This window comes from Aedes aegypti, chromosome 2 (genome assembly GCF_002204515.2).
Source record: "Aedes aegypti strain LVP_AGWG chromosome 2, AaegL5.0 Primary Assembly, whole genome shotgun sequence".
Lineage (NCBI taxonomy): Eukaryota > Metazoa > Arthropoda > Insecta > Diptera > Culicidae > Aedes > Aedes aegypti.
The window spans coordinates 23,700,116-23,716,348 of NC_035108.1; the positions used below are offsets into that span (position 1 = coordinate 23,700,116).

General features: G+C 40.8%; 1 protein-coding gene across 5 annotated transcripts in view; it reads left to right on the forward strand.

Annotated features, from left to right (window-relative positions):
• The window catches only part of LOC5578052 (rho guanine nucleotide exchange factor 18), a 64,531-nt gene that overhangs the window by 33,405 nt on the left and 14,893 nt on the right, over positions 1-16,233 (forward strand). For all 5 annotated transcript variants that reach the window (XM_021840261.1, XM_021840263.1, XM_021840262.1 and 2 more), the window contains 6 exons: positions 5,110-5,216; positions 5,287-5,357; positions 5,554-5,609; positions 14,628-14,699; positions 15,271-15,436; positions 15,499-16,193. In XM_021840261.1, the coding sequence (XP_021695953.1) occupies positions 5,110-5,216; positions 5,287-5,357; positions 5,554-5,609; positions 14,628-14,699; positions 15,271-15,436; positions 15,499-16,193 (1,167 nt within the window). The remainder of the gene's footprint in view (positions 1-5,109; positions 5,217-5,286; positions 5,358-5,553; positions 5,610-14,627; positions 14,700-15,270; positions 15,437-15,498; positions 16,194-16,233) is intronic.

Below are 16,233 nucleotides of genomic sequence, written 5' to 3' on the forward strand. Positions count from 1 at the left end.
TCCAAAGTTCTTCTTGAGCAATTCAGGAACCGTTTAATTTGGATTGATGCCCCGATAGTTGTACACTATTCTGCAGCTTCGATAAGCCGTCGAGCAATTTCGGCACGAATTGACCATCAATGGAGGGATTCCCCTCAGTGATGATAACTTTCAGCACTTCACTTTTGGATTTTAGTCCAAGTTTGCCTGTTTAAGATTTGCCACATATATCACTCTTCCCATGTTGCATCTACATTCATCCATGTAGTCATCGCGACATCTACATCAAGCATGCTGTATCCGCACAAGAGCTCCTCGATAAGGCAATTCTATTTGATCCATTTGAGCGATTACAACCTGCTAATCTTTCCTGAGATTACGTTGCCGTGGTACAGGATTTCCTGCCTGTAAATGCTTCAGCCGAGCAAAAGCTAGCTGTAGTCGATTCCTTGCTGTCGATATGACTTAAACAAATCAGTGGTTTCGCCGGCAAGCTCCAAGACTTGGTTTTTGTTAGTGACACAGAATCGATGGAATTGTTCAAACTGCCGTCTGCTATGCTGAAAGTAAATCGTCATTACAAGTCACTAGCTTTAAAGCTTACGCTCCCCTCCAATTGTTCCTAAATCAGAACGCAGTGAGTATGACTTCAGAAGGTGTGATTACAATGCCATTAACGAGAGATTACCAACATTGGATTAAATGCAGTTACTTAAACTTCTTGTTTACTATGACAACATTAACCAAATAATCCACGAAACTATTCCTTTGAAGAATTTAGAATTACTTATTTACTTATTTGGCTTTACATCAATTATCTTGATAAAGCCTCGCCAACAATTTTTCGCCAATTCACTCGGTTCATGGCCGCTTCTCTCCATCCTCGACTGTGACCCACGCTCTCCAGGTCCTGGTGTACCTGATCAATCCACCTAGCTCGCTGCGCCCCACGCCTTCTTGTTCCGACCGGATTCGTAGCGAACACCATCTTTACAGGGTTGTTGTCCGGCATTCTTGTAACATGCCCTGCCCAGCGTATCCTTCCAGCTTTAGCTACCTTCACGATACTGGGTTCGCCGTAGAGTTTAGCGAGCTCGTGGTTCATCCTTCGCCGCCACACGCTGTTATTCTGTACGCCGCCGAAGATCGTCCTTAGCACTCGGCGTTCGAAAACCCCAAGAGCTTGTAAGTCCTCCTCGAGCATAGTCTACGCCTCATGCCCATAGAGGACTACCGGTCTTATGAGCGTTTTATACATCGTGCATTTGGTGCGGGGGTGAATCTTTCTTGACCGCAGTTTCTTCTGGAGCCTATGGACCAATGCACGAGTTTACTAATTTGACGTTTGAGTGGTGCCGAATTCACTCATTACCATGGTCACGTAAATAACACGGCACCGCTCAAACGTCAAACAGTGAACTCGTGCATCGGTTCATAGTAGGCATGACTTCCGCTGATGATGCGCCTTCGTATTTCCCGACTAACATTGTTGTCAGCCGTCAACAAGGATCCGAGGTAGACGAACTCGTCGTATGCCGCCTTGAAATCGATGAACAAATGGTGCGAATGGACCTGGTACTCACGGCATTTCTGCAGGTGAATTCCGGCATTTTTGCAGGTGAAGAGAAGAAATATTCTTCCATAATCCACCAGCAAGAAAATTTTCTTTTCTTCGAAGAAAATACGCACCGGAAATCGCCTACTAGAGTGGTCCGTTGTCGAGCGGCCGTCGATGAAACTTGCTTGATAACTTCCCACGAACTCGTTTGCTATAGGTGTTAGACGACGGAAGAGAATAGCACTTTGTAGGCGGCGTTTAGGATGGTGATTGCACGATAATTTTCACACTCCAGTTTGTCGCCCTTTTTGTAGATAGGGCATATAACGCCTTGCTTCCACTCCTCTGGTAGCTGTTCCGTTTCCCAGATTCTGACTATCAGCCGATGCAGACAAGCAGTCAACCTGTCCGGGCCCATCTTGATGAGTTCGGCTCCGATACCATCCCAGACAAGCAAAATGTACGTATAACGAAATCACCTGGAGGCTTTGTATGTGCACAATTTCACTTATAGGATGTTGCGAAAAGGCCTTCTACGTACAAAAGTGCATTTATATATTATGTGATGAACAATAACATACAATGAGAGTGTATAAATTTTCTTCCGAACTATCATGTGATCTTAAGCGACTTAACTTATGATAACAAATATTGATTTGACAGCTGCTACGAATTGATTCGATTTACTTTGTACGAGTGTACGAGATGAAACAAAATGTACAAATGAACTCAGGAAAACAGCGTTTTATGCGAGGAAACTCATCAATCTGACGATTTTACCCACCGTGTGTTGCGGGTTTGATGTAATTTGTGTGAATAAACGAGTTATTACGTGAACTTCCATGCGAGTTCTGGTTGTCTGGGATCCTTGCCAGCGGCCTTGTTGTTTTTTAGCTGTTCAATGGCATCCTTAACTTCCCCCATCGTGGGAGCTGGTTGGTTTCCACTATCCGCTGTGCTGACGTAGCAATCGCCTTCGCTGTCATGTGTCTGTGTTCTCTGCGCCATTCAGTTGTTCATTGTAGTGCTGCTTCCACCTTTCGATCACCTCGCGTCCGTCCGTCAAGATGCTCCCATCCTTATCCCCATTTCATCTCGTGGCACGAAGCCTTTGTGGGATGTGTTGAGCTTCTGATAGAACTTCCGCGTTTCTTGAGAACGGTACAGCAACTCCATCTCTTGGTATTCCACCTCTTCCAGGCGGCGCTTTTTGTCCCGGAATAGGCGAGTTTGCTGTTTCCGCTTCAGTCTGTATCGTTCCACGTTTTGTCGCGTACCATGCTGCAGCATTGCAGCCCGCGCTGCATTATTCTCTCATCGATAAAAACGTGGTCGATTTGCGATTCTGTCTGCTAAGGTGATCTCCAAGTGTACCGATTCCGTAGGCTGTGCTGGAAATAGGTGCTACGAATGACCATGTTCTTGGAGGCGGCATATCACCCGCAGCTCTGGTAGATGGTATGATTACCTCTAAACGTTCACAATATTGCTCCTGTCCAGCACACCTTCTGCAGCGCTACGATGTCGATGTCTTCAGTACATCGGAGAGTATGCAAGTGCTTCCGATAAAGTTGAGAGATTTGCAGTTCCACGTACCGAGTTTCCAATCGCTAGTCCATTTCCGTCGCGGAGGTCTTTGCCGATTATTACGGTCCGTACTCTCTCGTTGGCGTTCCTGTGCTGATATGATTTTACGGATGGTTTGCAGGGCCTGACACCGGCCCCCCAAGACCATTCCCTCTAAATGTTCGGAGGACCATAGTGCGCAGTTTAGCTTAGAGTCCTTCTCTGGCACTCGGACGATGATCAGCCGATCCTGACATGGGGAAAAGACGTTGTTGTGAGCCGTTCTTAACATGGAGTACAGACGCTCCAGGTTTGCAGAAGTAAAAGCAAACCCCCCCTTCCCTGTCAGCATAACACCAAAGTTCCCATCTGGTACTTATCCGTAGGTATGACCAGTGGATTCTTATTGAAGAGCTTATATCAAGTGCAAAATGTTTTCGTTATAGGATACAAGAGCCAAATCTCGTTCCGAATTACAACGTCACGTATAAGGATGTTCGGGAAAATTAAGTGATTCCTTGATCTTTATTGTGGTTCAGAACACTGTAGCTGTGGAAATGCATTCCAAATGTCTATACAGTTCAATATTTTTTTGTATAGAGAACAGAATCCGAAATAAATTTATCGATTATCAAAATAAATTTCATTATTTCTATGTTTTTCAATCATCCGGAATGGAATATTGCTGTCTGCTGATAAAAACAATGCGTTCGGTAATAATCTTACGATTTGCTCGGTAACCATTAACGAACAGTTTGTAATATTTTGACAGCTGTGTTTTGGTTTAAATTACTGATTGTTCGGTGATTCTTAACTTTACCGAAAGGATTACTGAGCGCTCAGCGGTTTATATTTCGGTAAAAAAAATTACCGGAGTCGGTGAAATTTTCTAAGTGTGTACAGTAGACGTTAATTTCTTTTTGAAAATACATCTTATCATTTTCTCCGTTTCTCTTTACGACCATTTTTCATATGAAGTTTCATTTTTCGACTTTGTATGATAGATACGTCTAACAACATTAGAGTTTTTGTTGAAACACTAGGTTGGAAAAGAATTGGTACAAATCATACCAAACAGCATAAGGCAAATTGGAGTAAAAGCTGCGGGGGATTCGACATCTGCTCGAGAGAACATTTCAAAAATAAAGTAGCAACAAATTCGGTAACGTTTACCCCCAAGTAACCGAGCAAGGCGTGATTTATTATGGTTTTTGAAGACAAATTAATTTGATAACCATCGAATCGGCAGTAAACTACCAGTTTGTAGTTAAAAACTCTTGGAAACCACAAAACTCGGAGGGAAAACACAGCTGATTTCCAAAAAGCACAACTCTGAACAGCTCCGAACACGTTCACGAATCGCTTTAGCTTCGGTTACTCGGGAGTACGACAGATGCGAGTAAATCAGCGCTCTGACGCTCAGGAGTTTGTTTTTGTTCCAGTCCAGCAGAAAAGTTCGTTTCTTTCCATCACTGGTTTTGCCTGCTTCAACTGAACCTCTGACGTTATTCAAAATTTAACGTTATAACGATGTAACGAAAAGTATTCGACTGACTATTTGTATAATGGCAAATGTAATGATGAATACTGCTTTGACTACTTTTTGATCTCCGGAATTATTTCCACCCACTATTTCGTATACATTTCTGAATCGTATTCGGAATATAAGCGAAGATCAAAAAGCAGTCATCGCAACCATATGGGTAAGTTATGCCTACGGATCATGGCCATTTGCTTAGAGAATATATTTCAACCTCCTTGTGTACTTAACCACTTACTGATTACGTGAACTTACCTCTACTAATCCCATTTTTGTTGTGTGTTAACTGAGGCTATCGTTCTAACCATACAGTATACACTTCATTCACAAATGAATTCTATTGTTAAGTAGAATGTGTTCCGTCACGAGAACTCTAACACATTACTGTGCTGCTCTTACGCTGAATACCTTTTCTGTCAATTAAATGTGAGAAATTGTTTAACAAACAACTGAATTGATTTTCCAGCGAGGGCTACACCGACCATCCGGAAAAGCGCAGGAAACGTGGTTCGTTATTTTTCCGCAAGAAGAAAGACAAAGCCAAAACCAAGGGACAGAACTCCACCTGTGATGGTTTGTATCTATAGGGTACATTCATTTCCTACGGAAGATTCTAATACTGTTTTCCATTCTACTTTTCCAGCTTGCGGTGCGGTTATCAACCTCGCCACCTATAAAGAGCACGCCGTGGAATGTAAAGCCAAAATCGCTAAGGTTAGTGAAGTGAAGTTTGTTCAGTGAACGTCTTGATGGAATGCAGTGGCTGCCCTCTGGTGTAACGCATTACGATTAATTAGGAAACACAGGTTGAAATGGGCTTTAATTTGTGGACAGTTCCATCAAGACGAATCCTTTTAAAAGTTACGCTTGTTCCGAGTTGTTCTCATCTGTCAAAATTGAAACATTTCAGAAATATTTCCAAGTGCAGCCCAAATCCGGTTCCAACAAGAAGAACTCAACCAACAGGTAAATTTCCCATTTATTTTCGTTAGAGTTACGTTTCTGAGATCGTTTACTGTTGTTTTGTCATATTTTTGCATATGTTTGACCTCGAGCGTAACATTTGAAAACATCGCGTGGACTGGTCGAGAAAGATAGCGATGGATTCAAAAGCACTCGTCCTAGTTTTTTACCATCACGACAATGGCGTAGCCTTCTATTGAAAATGCATACTTATTCCACCTTAATGTTTTCAAATGTTATGCCAGAGTTAAAATAAACATGATAAATCACCATTTTGGTTGATGCGATTGATATAATTTTTACCTGTATGTGCATCAAGTTAGTTTCGTATAGTTTCATTGTGTTTCTGAACATGAACGGTGTTTCGGTACCGCGATGGCGATTGTTCGGTCTTCAGACAGTTCGATATCAAAATGTTTATCTAAAAGTCTGAACGATAACCTTAAACCTCGGGAGAAATGTAAGTCGGATGGATTCAGTGATGAGATTTAGGTCCTGAGAGCAATCCCGTCCATCACTGATCCATTTCGCGTTTTCTTAACCAGAAACAACCTAAAGATGTTGATGCATTCATAATAAAACAAATATTTATTTCGTCGTGCTTTTCGTCTTGCATTCAGCTTGATTTTATGAAAACAGTATGATTTTTATTGAATGACATGGGATGATTGTGTTACATGGCATCTTTATTAAATATCGCAGCGCAGAATGTTATATCGCATACAAACGTTTGTTTTAAGGCTTGAATTTTGTTACGATTCGCTTCAAAGCTTCACACGATTAATTTGCTTTTTATCAGTTTAAGTTTAAACATATTCAAATGTTTTATCAAACATATTAGGTTTAATATATAAATTGAAAAAAGTGTGCAGTTTGTTTTGTCAGTCATTTCGAGCTATTATGATTTTAACAAAGGAAAAAAACATAGGTTTCTTATTTGAGAGCTACGTTTCTCATTTATGTTCCATTTCCTGTTTTTTGGACACTCTTCCGTTTCTGTGAGACAATTGTCAACCATATTCACGGTAATAATAACGCCACCAATGTCTCTATTCTTGTTATTGTTAATGCCAACCCAAATCCGCAAAAATACGACCCAATGTGCGCAAAATTTCGAACAAAACCAAACCAAAAAAAAACAATTCCAATCGAAAACATACGAAAAAAAAAATGTCACTCTTATCACCCGACTTCGAAATTGACCATACCATTCACCAACCAAAAAAAAATCCGAATCAGTGAAAAATGCGGCAAGAAAATGACTGGATGCTACTCTCCGTGGAGATTGGTCGCTAACAAGTTAGGCGTGGTTTCGACTCACGCCAGGTAACGCTAGCCAAAATTCTCACTCTCACGTTTTACTTCTTCTCTCTCTTGCTCCTGTCCTTCTCTCACTCTCTCTCTGTCTGTCTATCGCTGTCTCATGACATTAGCAACACTTTCTCCGATTTCACACAAAAGTGATTCCACTCTCATTCTCAGCTCTGTCCATGTAATTACGAACAAAGGTTTTTTCATGATAGTTTTTTTTTACGGAAAATGTCCGATTCTCGTATTTTTGTAATCAGAAAAAACAGCACATTTCGAAAACACACAATTTCTACCGAAAGTGCTGTCAACACACGCTCAGAATGTATACTGTTGCAGAAACTCTCATTCTCTCGCTCTCTCTTCACTCCTCCTCTCTGTAGTGTTCACGTTGGTGTAACTATTTTTGACGAGTAGTCCTAGGATCTTTCTTCTTGTTCACAAATTATCAGCTATTTCCAGGTTTTGAGTAATGTTTTGTGTGCAATTTTGATATTTGAGGATTTTTCATTGTAGCTAGAAGCATAGTTTCTTTTTGGTACGCAACCGGGGATGATTGGTTTTTTGTTCCAAGTTGATTTCATTCTCTGGGGTGTGAAAAAAGGAGAACTTTTCGATATTTCATGATAAATTTGTGGAAAATGTCAGCATTTTTCAATCCAGATCTCTTTTAAGTTTTTTGTTTAAGTTATTCGATTTATGGGGAAATTGTTCACAAAGAATAATATTGAACTCACTTTTATTACATTTCCTCAGAGACTTTGACAACTTTTTGAAAAAAATATTCTATTCTAAGTGATATGTAAAGATATCAATCGATTTATCAGGCACTCACGTAAACAATGTCGGATTGTGCCGACCGGACAAAATTCGCACGCCTGCAGTTTGTACTGTCGTTTCACTGATCAATATCGCGAACTTCTCATACACTGTAAAAAGAAGCACGATGATATTAATAGTTCTGCTCTTGGATTGGCAATATTAAAGAAACAGCATCATGCCTCATTCTACTCAGTGGAATCCTTCTCGAATTCTCCCACTCAGGGGAATTCATTTACCCCTCGAATTGATTTACTCTCTCGGAGGGATTGATTTTTCCTCTGGGGGGAATTGAATTACCGTCTCGTGGAACTGATTTACCTTTCCGGGGGAATTGATTTGCCTCCTCGGGGGAGTTCATTAACCCTCTCGAGGGAATTGGTTTATCCTCTCGAGAGTATTGATTTACCCTCTCCGGTGAATTGATTTACTCTCTCTATGAATTGATTTACCCTCTCGGGGGAATTGATTCACCCTCTAGGGAGAAAAGATTAACCCTCTAGGGGGAATTGATTTAACCTAGTGAGAGAATTGATAAACCCTCTCAGAGAAATTGATTTGCCCTTTCGGGGAAATTGGTTTACCTTCTCGAAAGAATTAATTTACCCTCTCGGGGGAATTGATTTTACCCTCTCTAGGGAAGTGAGTTAAAATCTCGGAGGAATTGAGTTACCCTCTCGGTGGAATTGATTTACCCTCACGGGGGAATTGATTTTACCCTCTCTAAGGAAGTGAGTTAAGCTCTCAGAGGAATTGATTTACCCTATCGGGGGAATTGATTAACCTCCCAGGGAATTGATTTACCCTCTCGGGGGAATTTATTTTACCCTCTCTAGGGAAGTGAGTTAAGCTCTCAGGAGAATGGATTTACCCTCTCGGTGGAATTGATTAACCTCTCTGGGAATTGATTAACCCTTTCGGGGGAATTGATTCACCCTCTAGGGAGAAATGATTAACCATCTCGGGGGAACTGATTTGCTCTCTCGGAAGAATTGATTGACACTCTCGGGGGAATTGATTGAACCTCTTGAGGGAAATTATTTACCCTCTCGGGGGAATAGATTTACCCTTTCAGGGGAATTGATTTACACTCTCGGGAGAATCGATTTACTTTCTCGGGAAATTGATTTACCCTCTCGGAGGAATTGGTTTACCCTCTCGGGGGAATTGATTAACCCTCTCGGAGGAATTGATTTACCCTCTCAGGAAATTGGTTTACCCTCTGGGAGGAATTGGGTTATCCTCTCAGGGGAATTGATTCAACCTCTCGAGAGAATTGATTTACCATCTCGAGGGAATTGATTAACCTTCTCGGGGCAATAAGTTTACACTCTCGTTGGAATTGATTTATACTCTCAAAGGAATTGATTTACCCTTTCGGTGAAATTATTTACCCTTTTCGGGGGAATTTATTCATTTTCTCAAAGGAATTGATTTACCCCCTCGGGAGAATTGATTTACCCTCTTGGGGGAGTTGATGAGCCTTCTCGAGGGAATTTATTTACCCTCTCGGGAAAATTAATTTACTTTTTTGGGAGAATTCAACCTCAAGGTTGAACTTATTTATCATCTCTGTGAAGTTCCTGCACTGTTTTTGACAACATAAGAAATCATTAAGCATCAAACAATAAAGTCGGCTTTATTTGATGAATTCATCTAATAGTATTTTCCGAATGTCTTCCAAGTAAGTTATTTACATTATACAGAATAATGCCATATTATTGAAAAAAAAAATCATTATGAAACTATATGCCTTTCTACTTAGTAGATAAATTCTCTCAATATCGAAAAAATGGATTTGGATGATAAAATTGAGTTATAATTACCACGAAGTATTTCGGAAAAACTCTTAAAATATAAGACGTCTTTGTCAGGGAACTATTCTGAGCAGCAGGCTTGATAATACTCCTCAAAATCATCAGAGTTCGGTGACATATTCTAGAGCAGCATGCTGCCTTTGCCTCATTGCGAGGGAGCGAAAAAATGCTCAGCAGATAGGCAACGAAAACTGAGCGAGGAAGATGCAGGACAAAACACACCAGAGTAAAAATCCATCAAAAAAGAATGCTTTCACAACTCTCCGAGGACTGCCTTGTTCGGGCAGGACGCTCAAGAGTTCCTTTGAAGCGTTAGTAAAAGTGAGCATCGCAACAAGAGAGAGAGAGAGAGTACCAGGAAAAAAATCCTCGCATTTTTGCACTCTCACTCGAATCGCTTGAGGATTTGTGTTGGAAATTTTGAGTTTAATTTTTTCTCCTCAGAAAAATGGCAAAATCGCCTCCTCCTTGCATTGTAGAGAAGTTTCTTTCAAGTCTGCTGAGCAGTCATCGATATGGCTATGGGATTTTTTCAAACATTCTATCCAGAATCTTTTAGTGGTTTCCTCTTGTTATTCTACTTTGAAGTTTTTCCATGAATCTATGAGTTGTACCATGGATTTCACAAAAAAAAATCTTCCTGGGATTCTACCAGGAATTTTATCAGATTCTACCAGGAAATTTATCCACAGATTCAACAAGCAATTCCTCCGAAGGAAATCCTTCAGTCATACCTTCAGGTAGCATTCTTCCAGAGATTTCATCAAATTATTGAGGATTTTCTCCACTGATTCCTTCAAAGATTAAACCAAAGAAACCCTTAAGTAATTTTTACAGGGCTAACTCCAAGGGTGGCACCAGTACTTCCTCCAGAGGTTGCTATATCAATTTCTTCAAAGATTCCTTGAGGAAGTTAGTTCCAAGGATTCCACCACACAAAACCCAGAAATCAAATCACGAATTCTTTCAGATTCTTTTCAAGGGATTCCTCAAGACATTCATCAACAGAAATTCCCCCAAGAATCTCACCAGGACTTTTCTCAGGGCTTCCTTCTAGGATTTCTCCTTAAATTCCATGGGGAATTATTTCAGAACTTCCACCAGGAATTTCCTTCAGCGATTCTTTCAATTTATTTTTCTACAGATTCATCTGGGGATTTATAGAAAAACTTACCGAGGAATTTCTTCAGCGATTCAACCAATGTTTTCTTCTATAATCCTCAAAAGATTTATATAAGAATTTCTTCAGGAATTCTTGTAGAAATTCTTGAAGAGATTGCTCAAGAAATCCCTTTCAAGAAATCAATACAGAGTTTCCATAAACAATTCCTCCAAAAATTCCCACTAGAATTTTTTTTATCAAAAATTTTCCAGTGGATCTTCTAGTGATTACCCAAGTGATTCCTCCAAATATTCCTTCAGAAAATCCTTCACAGACTTTCTCTAGAAATTCCTTTAGGAACCCCTGATGGAATCTTTGAAGGAATTCCTGATAAGATTTCTAATGGAACTCCAAATAGAATCCCTAGTGAAATTCCTTATGATATCCCTAGAAAGGATCCTGATGGAATTCCTTGAGGAACTCCTGATAGAAGCCTTTGAGGAATTCCAGGTGAAATCTCAGAAGAAAATCTTAATGGAATCCCTAGAGGTAAAAGCCCTTAAGTTACACCTGATAGAATCCTCCTGATCCTCCTGAATCCTCCTGAGCTCCTCATGGAATCCCTGGAGGAACTCCTGATGGAAGACTTGGAGGAATTCCTAAAGATATTCTTGAAGAAACCCTTGATAATATCCCCCAGAAGAACTCCTGATAGAATCCCTGGAAGAATTGCAAGTTGAACCTCTGAAGGGACTTCTGATGGAATCCCTGAAGAAACATCTGATGGAATTGCTAGAGGTACTTCTGATTGAATCCCTTAAGGATTTCCATGTGTAATCCCTGGAGGAACTCATGATGGAATCTTTGAAGGAATTCCTAAAGATTTCCAGAATCCTGAAGGATCTCCAGATGAAATCGTTTGAAGAGCTCCTGGTGGACCCGTATAGGAACTCCTGATGAAATCCCTGGAGGAAGTCCTTATAAGATTCCTCATGAAACTCCTGATAGGATCCCTAGAAGAACTGCTTATTATATTCCTAGCAGAAATATTGATGGAATTCCTCGGCAAACTCCTGATATAATCTTTAAATCAACTCCTGATAGAATCTCTTGAGGAATTCCAGATGAAATCTCAGGAGGAACTCTTGATGGGATCCCTGAAGAAACTCCTGATGAAATCTACAGAAGAACTCTGATGAAAGTCCTAAAGCTACTCCTCATAGAATCCCTATAGGAATTCCTGAATATTCCCTGGAGGATCTCTTGATGGAATCCCTGGATAAATTTCAGGTAGAATCTCTAGAGGAATTTTAGGAAACTCTGAAATAACTCCTGATGGAATCCCTGGAGAAATTTCTGATGGAACTTCTGTTGGAATCCAGGTGCAATCCATGAAGGAACTCCTGATGGAATTTCTGGACGAACTTGTGTTTAATTCCTTAGAATAACTCTTCATCTCTAGAGGAACTTCTAATGGAATCCCTGTAGGAACTCTTGATACAATACTTGGGGGAATTTTTGATAGAGTTCCTGGTGGAATCCTCTCAATAAGTTCTGATGGAAACTAATGAAGTTCTCCTGATGGAACCCCTTGAAGAAATTTTAATAAATCGCTAGAAGAACTCCTGATGGAATCTTTCTAAAGGACTGCAGGTAAAATCTCAGGTGAACCCTTGGAAAGAATTTCTAAACGAATTCTCATACGAATCCCATATAAAATCAATGGATAAAATGTTGAATAAATTTCTGGAGGAACACCTGATAGAATCGTGAAGGAACTACCGATGAAATCCATGACAGAATTTCGGTAGAATTCCTAAAAAAAATTCCATCAGCTTTACCTGGAGGAATTTTTGATGAAATTCCTGATTGATTGCGGGTACAATCCTTGAAAGAATTCTTTATTGAACTTTTGATGAAATCACAGGTAGAACTTCTGGTTCAATAGCTTAACAGCTCAGTCGTCGCGCTGTTGTATTTTGTACAACACTGTTGAAAAAACCTCGCTCTTTGTTCTCAACAGCAGCGTGGTGGCTATAGAAATAGATTAAAGACTGTGGGAAATCGAATGGAATATTTGAAAACAACTCAAGGTCACACATAGCGACGACGCTGTGTAAATTCACACATTTTGACTTGCCTTCGATCTGCATAGGTTTGATTTAGGCCGACCGATTCGTCAACCGTCAAATCGGTTTCACAAACTGTCAAATTGTTTCGTCAAGCAGCGTCACACACGGTCAAATATAGCATCAACCTGGGGTCGGAGTCAATGTTGGTCAAACCGTCTGAGCGTCTGTGGGCTGCATAATGAAGCATACTACGGATAAGAGGAGACAGCTCACTGACAGTTGGCATGTTTTCTTGCCTTTTTTTGACTTCTTTCTTTAATTCTTGGGTTGTGCACAACGGTCATATGAACTAAATTTGGGCAAAATCAAATTACCTTCTTGTTATTCGCTATGAAAAAGGATATTAATATAAAACAATCAATAGCAGTTTGCCAACACACAACTATATTTTAGGTATTCAACTTTTTTAGATGTGAAATCGTTGAAAAACACCTAGAAATTTTAATTACAGTTCCTTGCATTTTGACAATTTTTCACGTTCTGCCCTCCGAATGTGCGGTTTTCCAGTGACAGTTGGTGACAGGTTCCCTTGACTTTTTGGAGCTCGCAATCTAAGCCAGCTGTCTCCTCTCTCTCAAAGATAAATTAGCTAAATTTGTGAGTTGCAGTTGGAAGCTGAAGAATCTCAAAGTAAGCCATGAGCTTCATGAGTAAGCTGATGAATCGAATTTAAATTGGGATTCAATATCCAAGCCCAAGCCGAGTTCAAACGGGGGTCAAGGATCTCCTCGTTAAAAAAAAAATCTCGGTTTCCCATAGCATAAAGTATCTTGATGTTTGCCACACGATAATAAAAAATATGATTTTAAATTTACTCTTACACAATTTGAGCTAATTGAATAACATGCTTATTGAACAGCGATTCCTTTGCCGTAATATATAAACTTACAATAATTGCTATCGTTACTTCAGAACAAAACCCTCAAAACCAACTTCTCACATTTTTCGTTGTTGTTTAGGAATTCATTTACTGTATTTGCCCATTTATTCTGGAAACATATCAACACTCCGTTCTTTCACAATCATCACTTCAACCGCATCGAAAAGAACATCCCCATCGAGAGTGCACCTAACTGCTATCAGAATCTTACTGCAACATCGTTAACAATCCTGTTGATGAACTGTGTATCTGCTCTTCGTTGAATCTTTTTCACGACTTCCATCGCTCTCATACTAACACGTCGACAACCAATCGACCAACTACTTTGATCACCTTATACGATATCAACTGTATTTTTCGTATTGTTTCCATCAGTCTAATTTCCTTTATTTGACTTGTTCTACACCAACCATTACACTCGATGTTCCTATAAAGTCTGTTACGCTTACTGTTGTTGCACTGTAAGATATTGCTAACTCGTTATGAAGTGTAACATAATAATCATTTCTCGTAAGTGATTCTTGGTTTTGATTGATTGCTGATTAACTCGTTTTGCGTTACACATGTGTATGAACGTGTATCTATTATACTATGTACAAAATATAAGTATTCGACATACATAACATCTACACAACTTCTACTCAACATACAAATCAGTTTCAAGACAGCCGCCACTGAGTTCTTATCTTTCGATTTGCAATCATTTCACGAGTGTTTAGTTCCGGTACCTGAGTTAAGCTCCCCACACTCCTTCGGAGATTACCGATGCAGCTACAAACTCTAACTCCTTACTTAGACTTGTTCAATCTACTTGCCACATTCTACCCACCTGCCCCCTTGTTTCACTCTCTCGGCTGCTGCTGATTACACCGTTGTGTTTTGCCAATTTTTAGTTCGGATTTTATTTATACGTTTTCATATTTTGTCTTTCTTTCTTTCGTTTCCGTTTTGTGCTTGCTATAGCCACAGTTCCTCGCACCACGATGATCAAGGTAGAGACTATTACGATGGCCACATACAAAATGACAACTCAAAGTGAGTATCTGTATATAACAGCATCATTTGGTTAAACAGGAAAAGCCCCGAAACACTGTACACTATCTCCAGTCCGAATCGAACGCGGAAAATTTGAAGCAATGTTCAGAGATTGAAGTCCTCTTCTGTCCTGAAGTCGTCATTTAGAAAGATAATCTGCAAACGCAGAATCATACTTGATCCTACAACATATTCTTCTTCAGTTGAGTTTCTTAAGTTGCATCTTTGATTTAGTTTCGCTACAACTTTTCCTATTAAAATATACGAGTGCATAAGTGAGTCCAGTTGTGAGAAGTTGCATGACAATTTTTTTCTCTCTTAAGTATTGTTTTCAATGTTGAAATTTGCTTTCAAATCTTAAACCAAAACCTTAAAAGAATCCATCTATAAACAAAAAAGCAACAATGAAACTCGTAACGCCTCTGGTTCCGTATCAGTAAACGCGTTGACCCTGAATTATTCAGATGACAATGGGAGATCAACGGCGACTAGTTAGATAATCTGCATGCCCAATGCTTAGACGTCCTTTCCGTTCTTCGGATCCATTCTCGAATTCGGCATTTCATTTCAGCTGTTCGGACGAAACACCGCTAATACGGGATGAGTTTCTACACGAGGCGCCGATCGGACCGCACGACCTCGGTGCGGAACCGATCCTGGGGGTGGCCATCGACGAGCACGACTCGTGGAGTCCCAGTGTACCAAAGGAGATCGTCAAATCGCTCAAGGATAAACAGGTTCGTAGTCTTCAGCAAATCACCATTCCGTAAAATCTAAAAACAAGCTCTTGCACCCGCAGGTCAAACGCCAGGAGCACATCTACGAGTTCATAATGACGGAGAAGCATCACTGCCAAACCCTACTAGTCATGCAGAAGGTGTTCGTGGAGAGTCTCCAGAAGCACTTCAGCCACCTGAACCTGAAGCGGATGTTCCCCCGGCTAGAGGACCTCACCGAGCTGCACACGGGCTTCCTGAAGAAGCTGCGGCTGAAACAGCGCGAGCACCACATCGTCGACAGCATAGCCGATATCCTGTTGGACTTCTTCTCGGCCATGTCGGCGCAGAAGCTCAAGTCGGCGTACGGGGAGTTCTGCTCCAACCACCGATCGGCCCTGAGTACCTTCAAGTGCTACATGACCGGCGACAACACGTTCGCCGAGTGGTACAAGCACTGTCAGCAGAATCCGCTGCTCAAGAAGAAGGGCATCCCGGAGTGCATACTGTTCGTGACGCAACGACTGACCAAGTATCCTCTGCTGATCGATCCGCTGCTCAAGAGCTCCCGGGAGGACAAGATCGAGCAGGAGAAGCTGCAGAAGGCGATGCAGCTGGTCAAGGAGATACTGGTGGACGTGGACGCCCGGGTCGCCGACAAGGAGAAAGAGGACCGTCAATTAGAGATCTTCAAGCGAATCGACGCCAAGTCGTATGCGATCTTCAAGAAGGACAAGTTCAAGAAGTCGGATATTATTTCCAGCAATCGGAAGCTGAAGTGAGTGTTGAACGGCTTTGTGTTGTAATATCAATAAGTT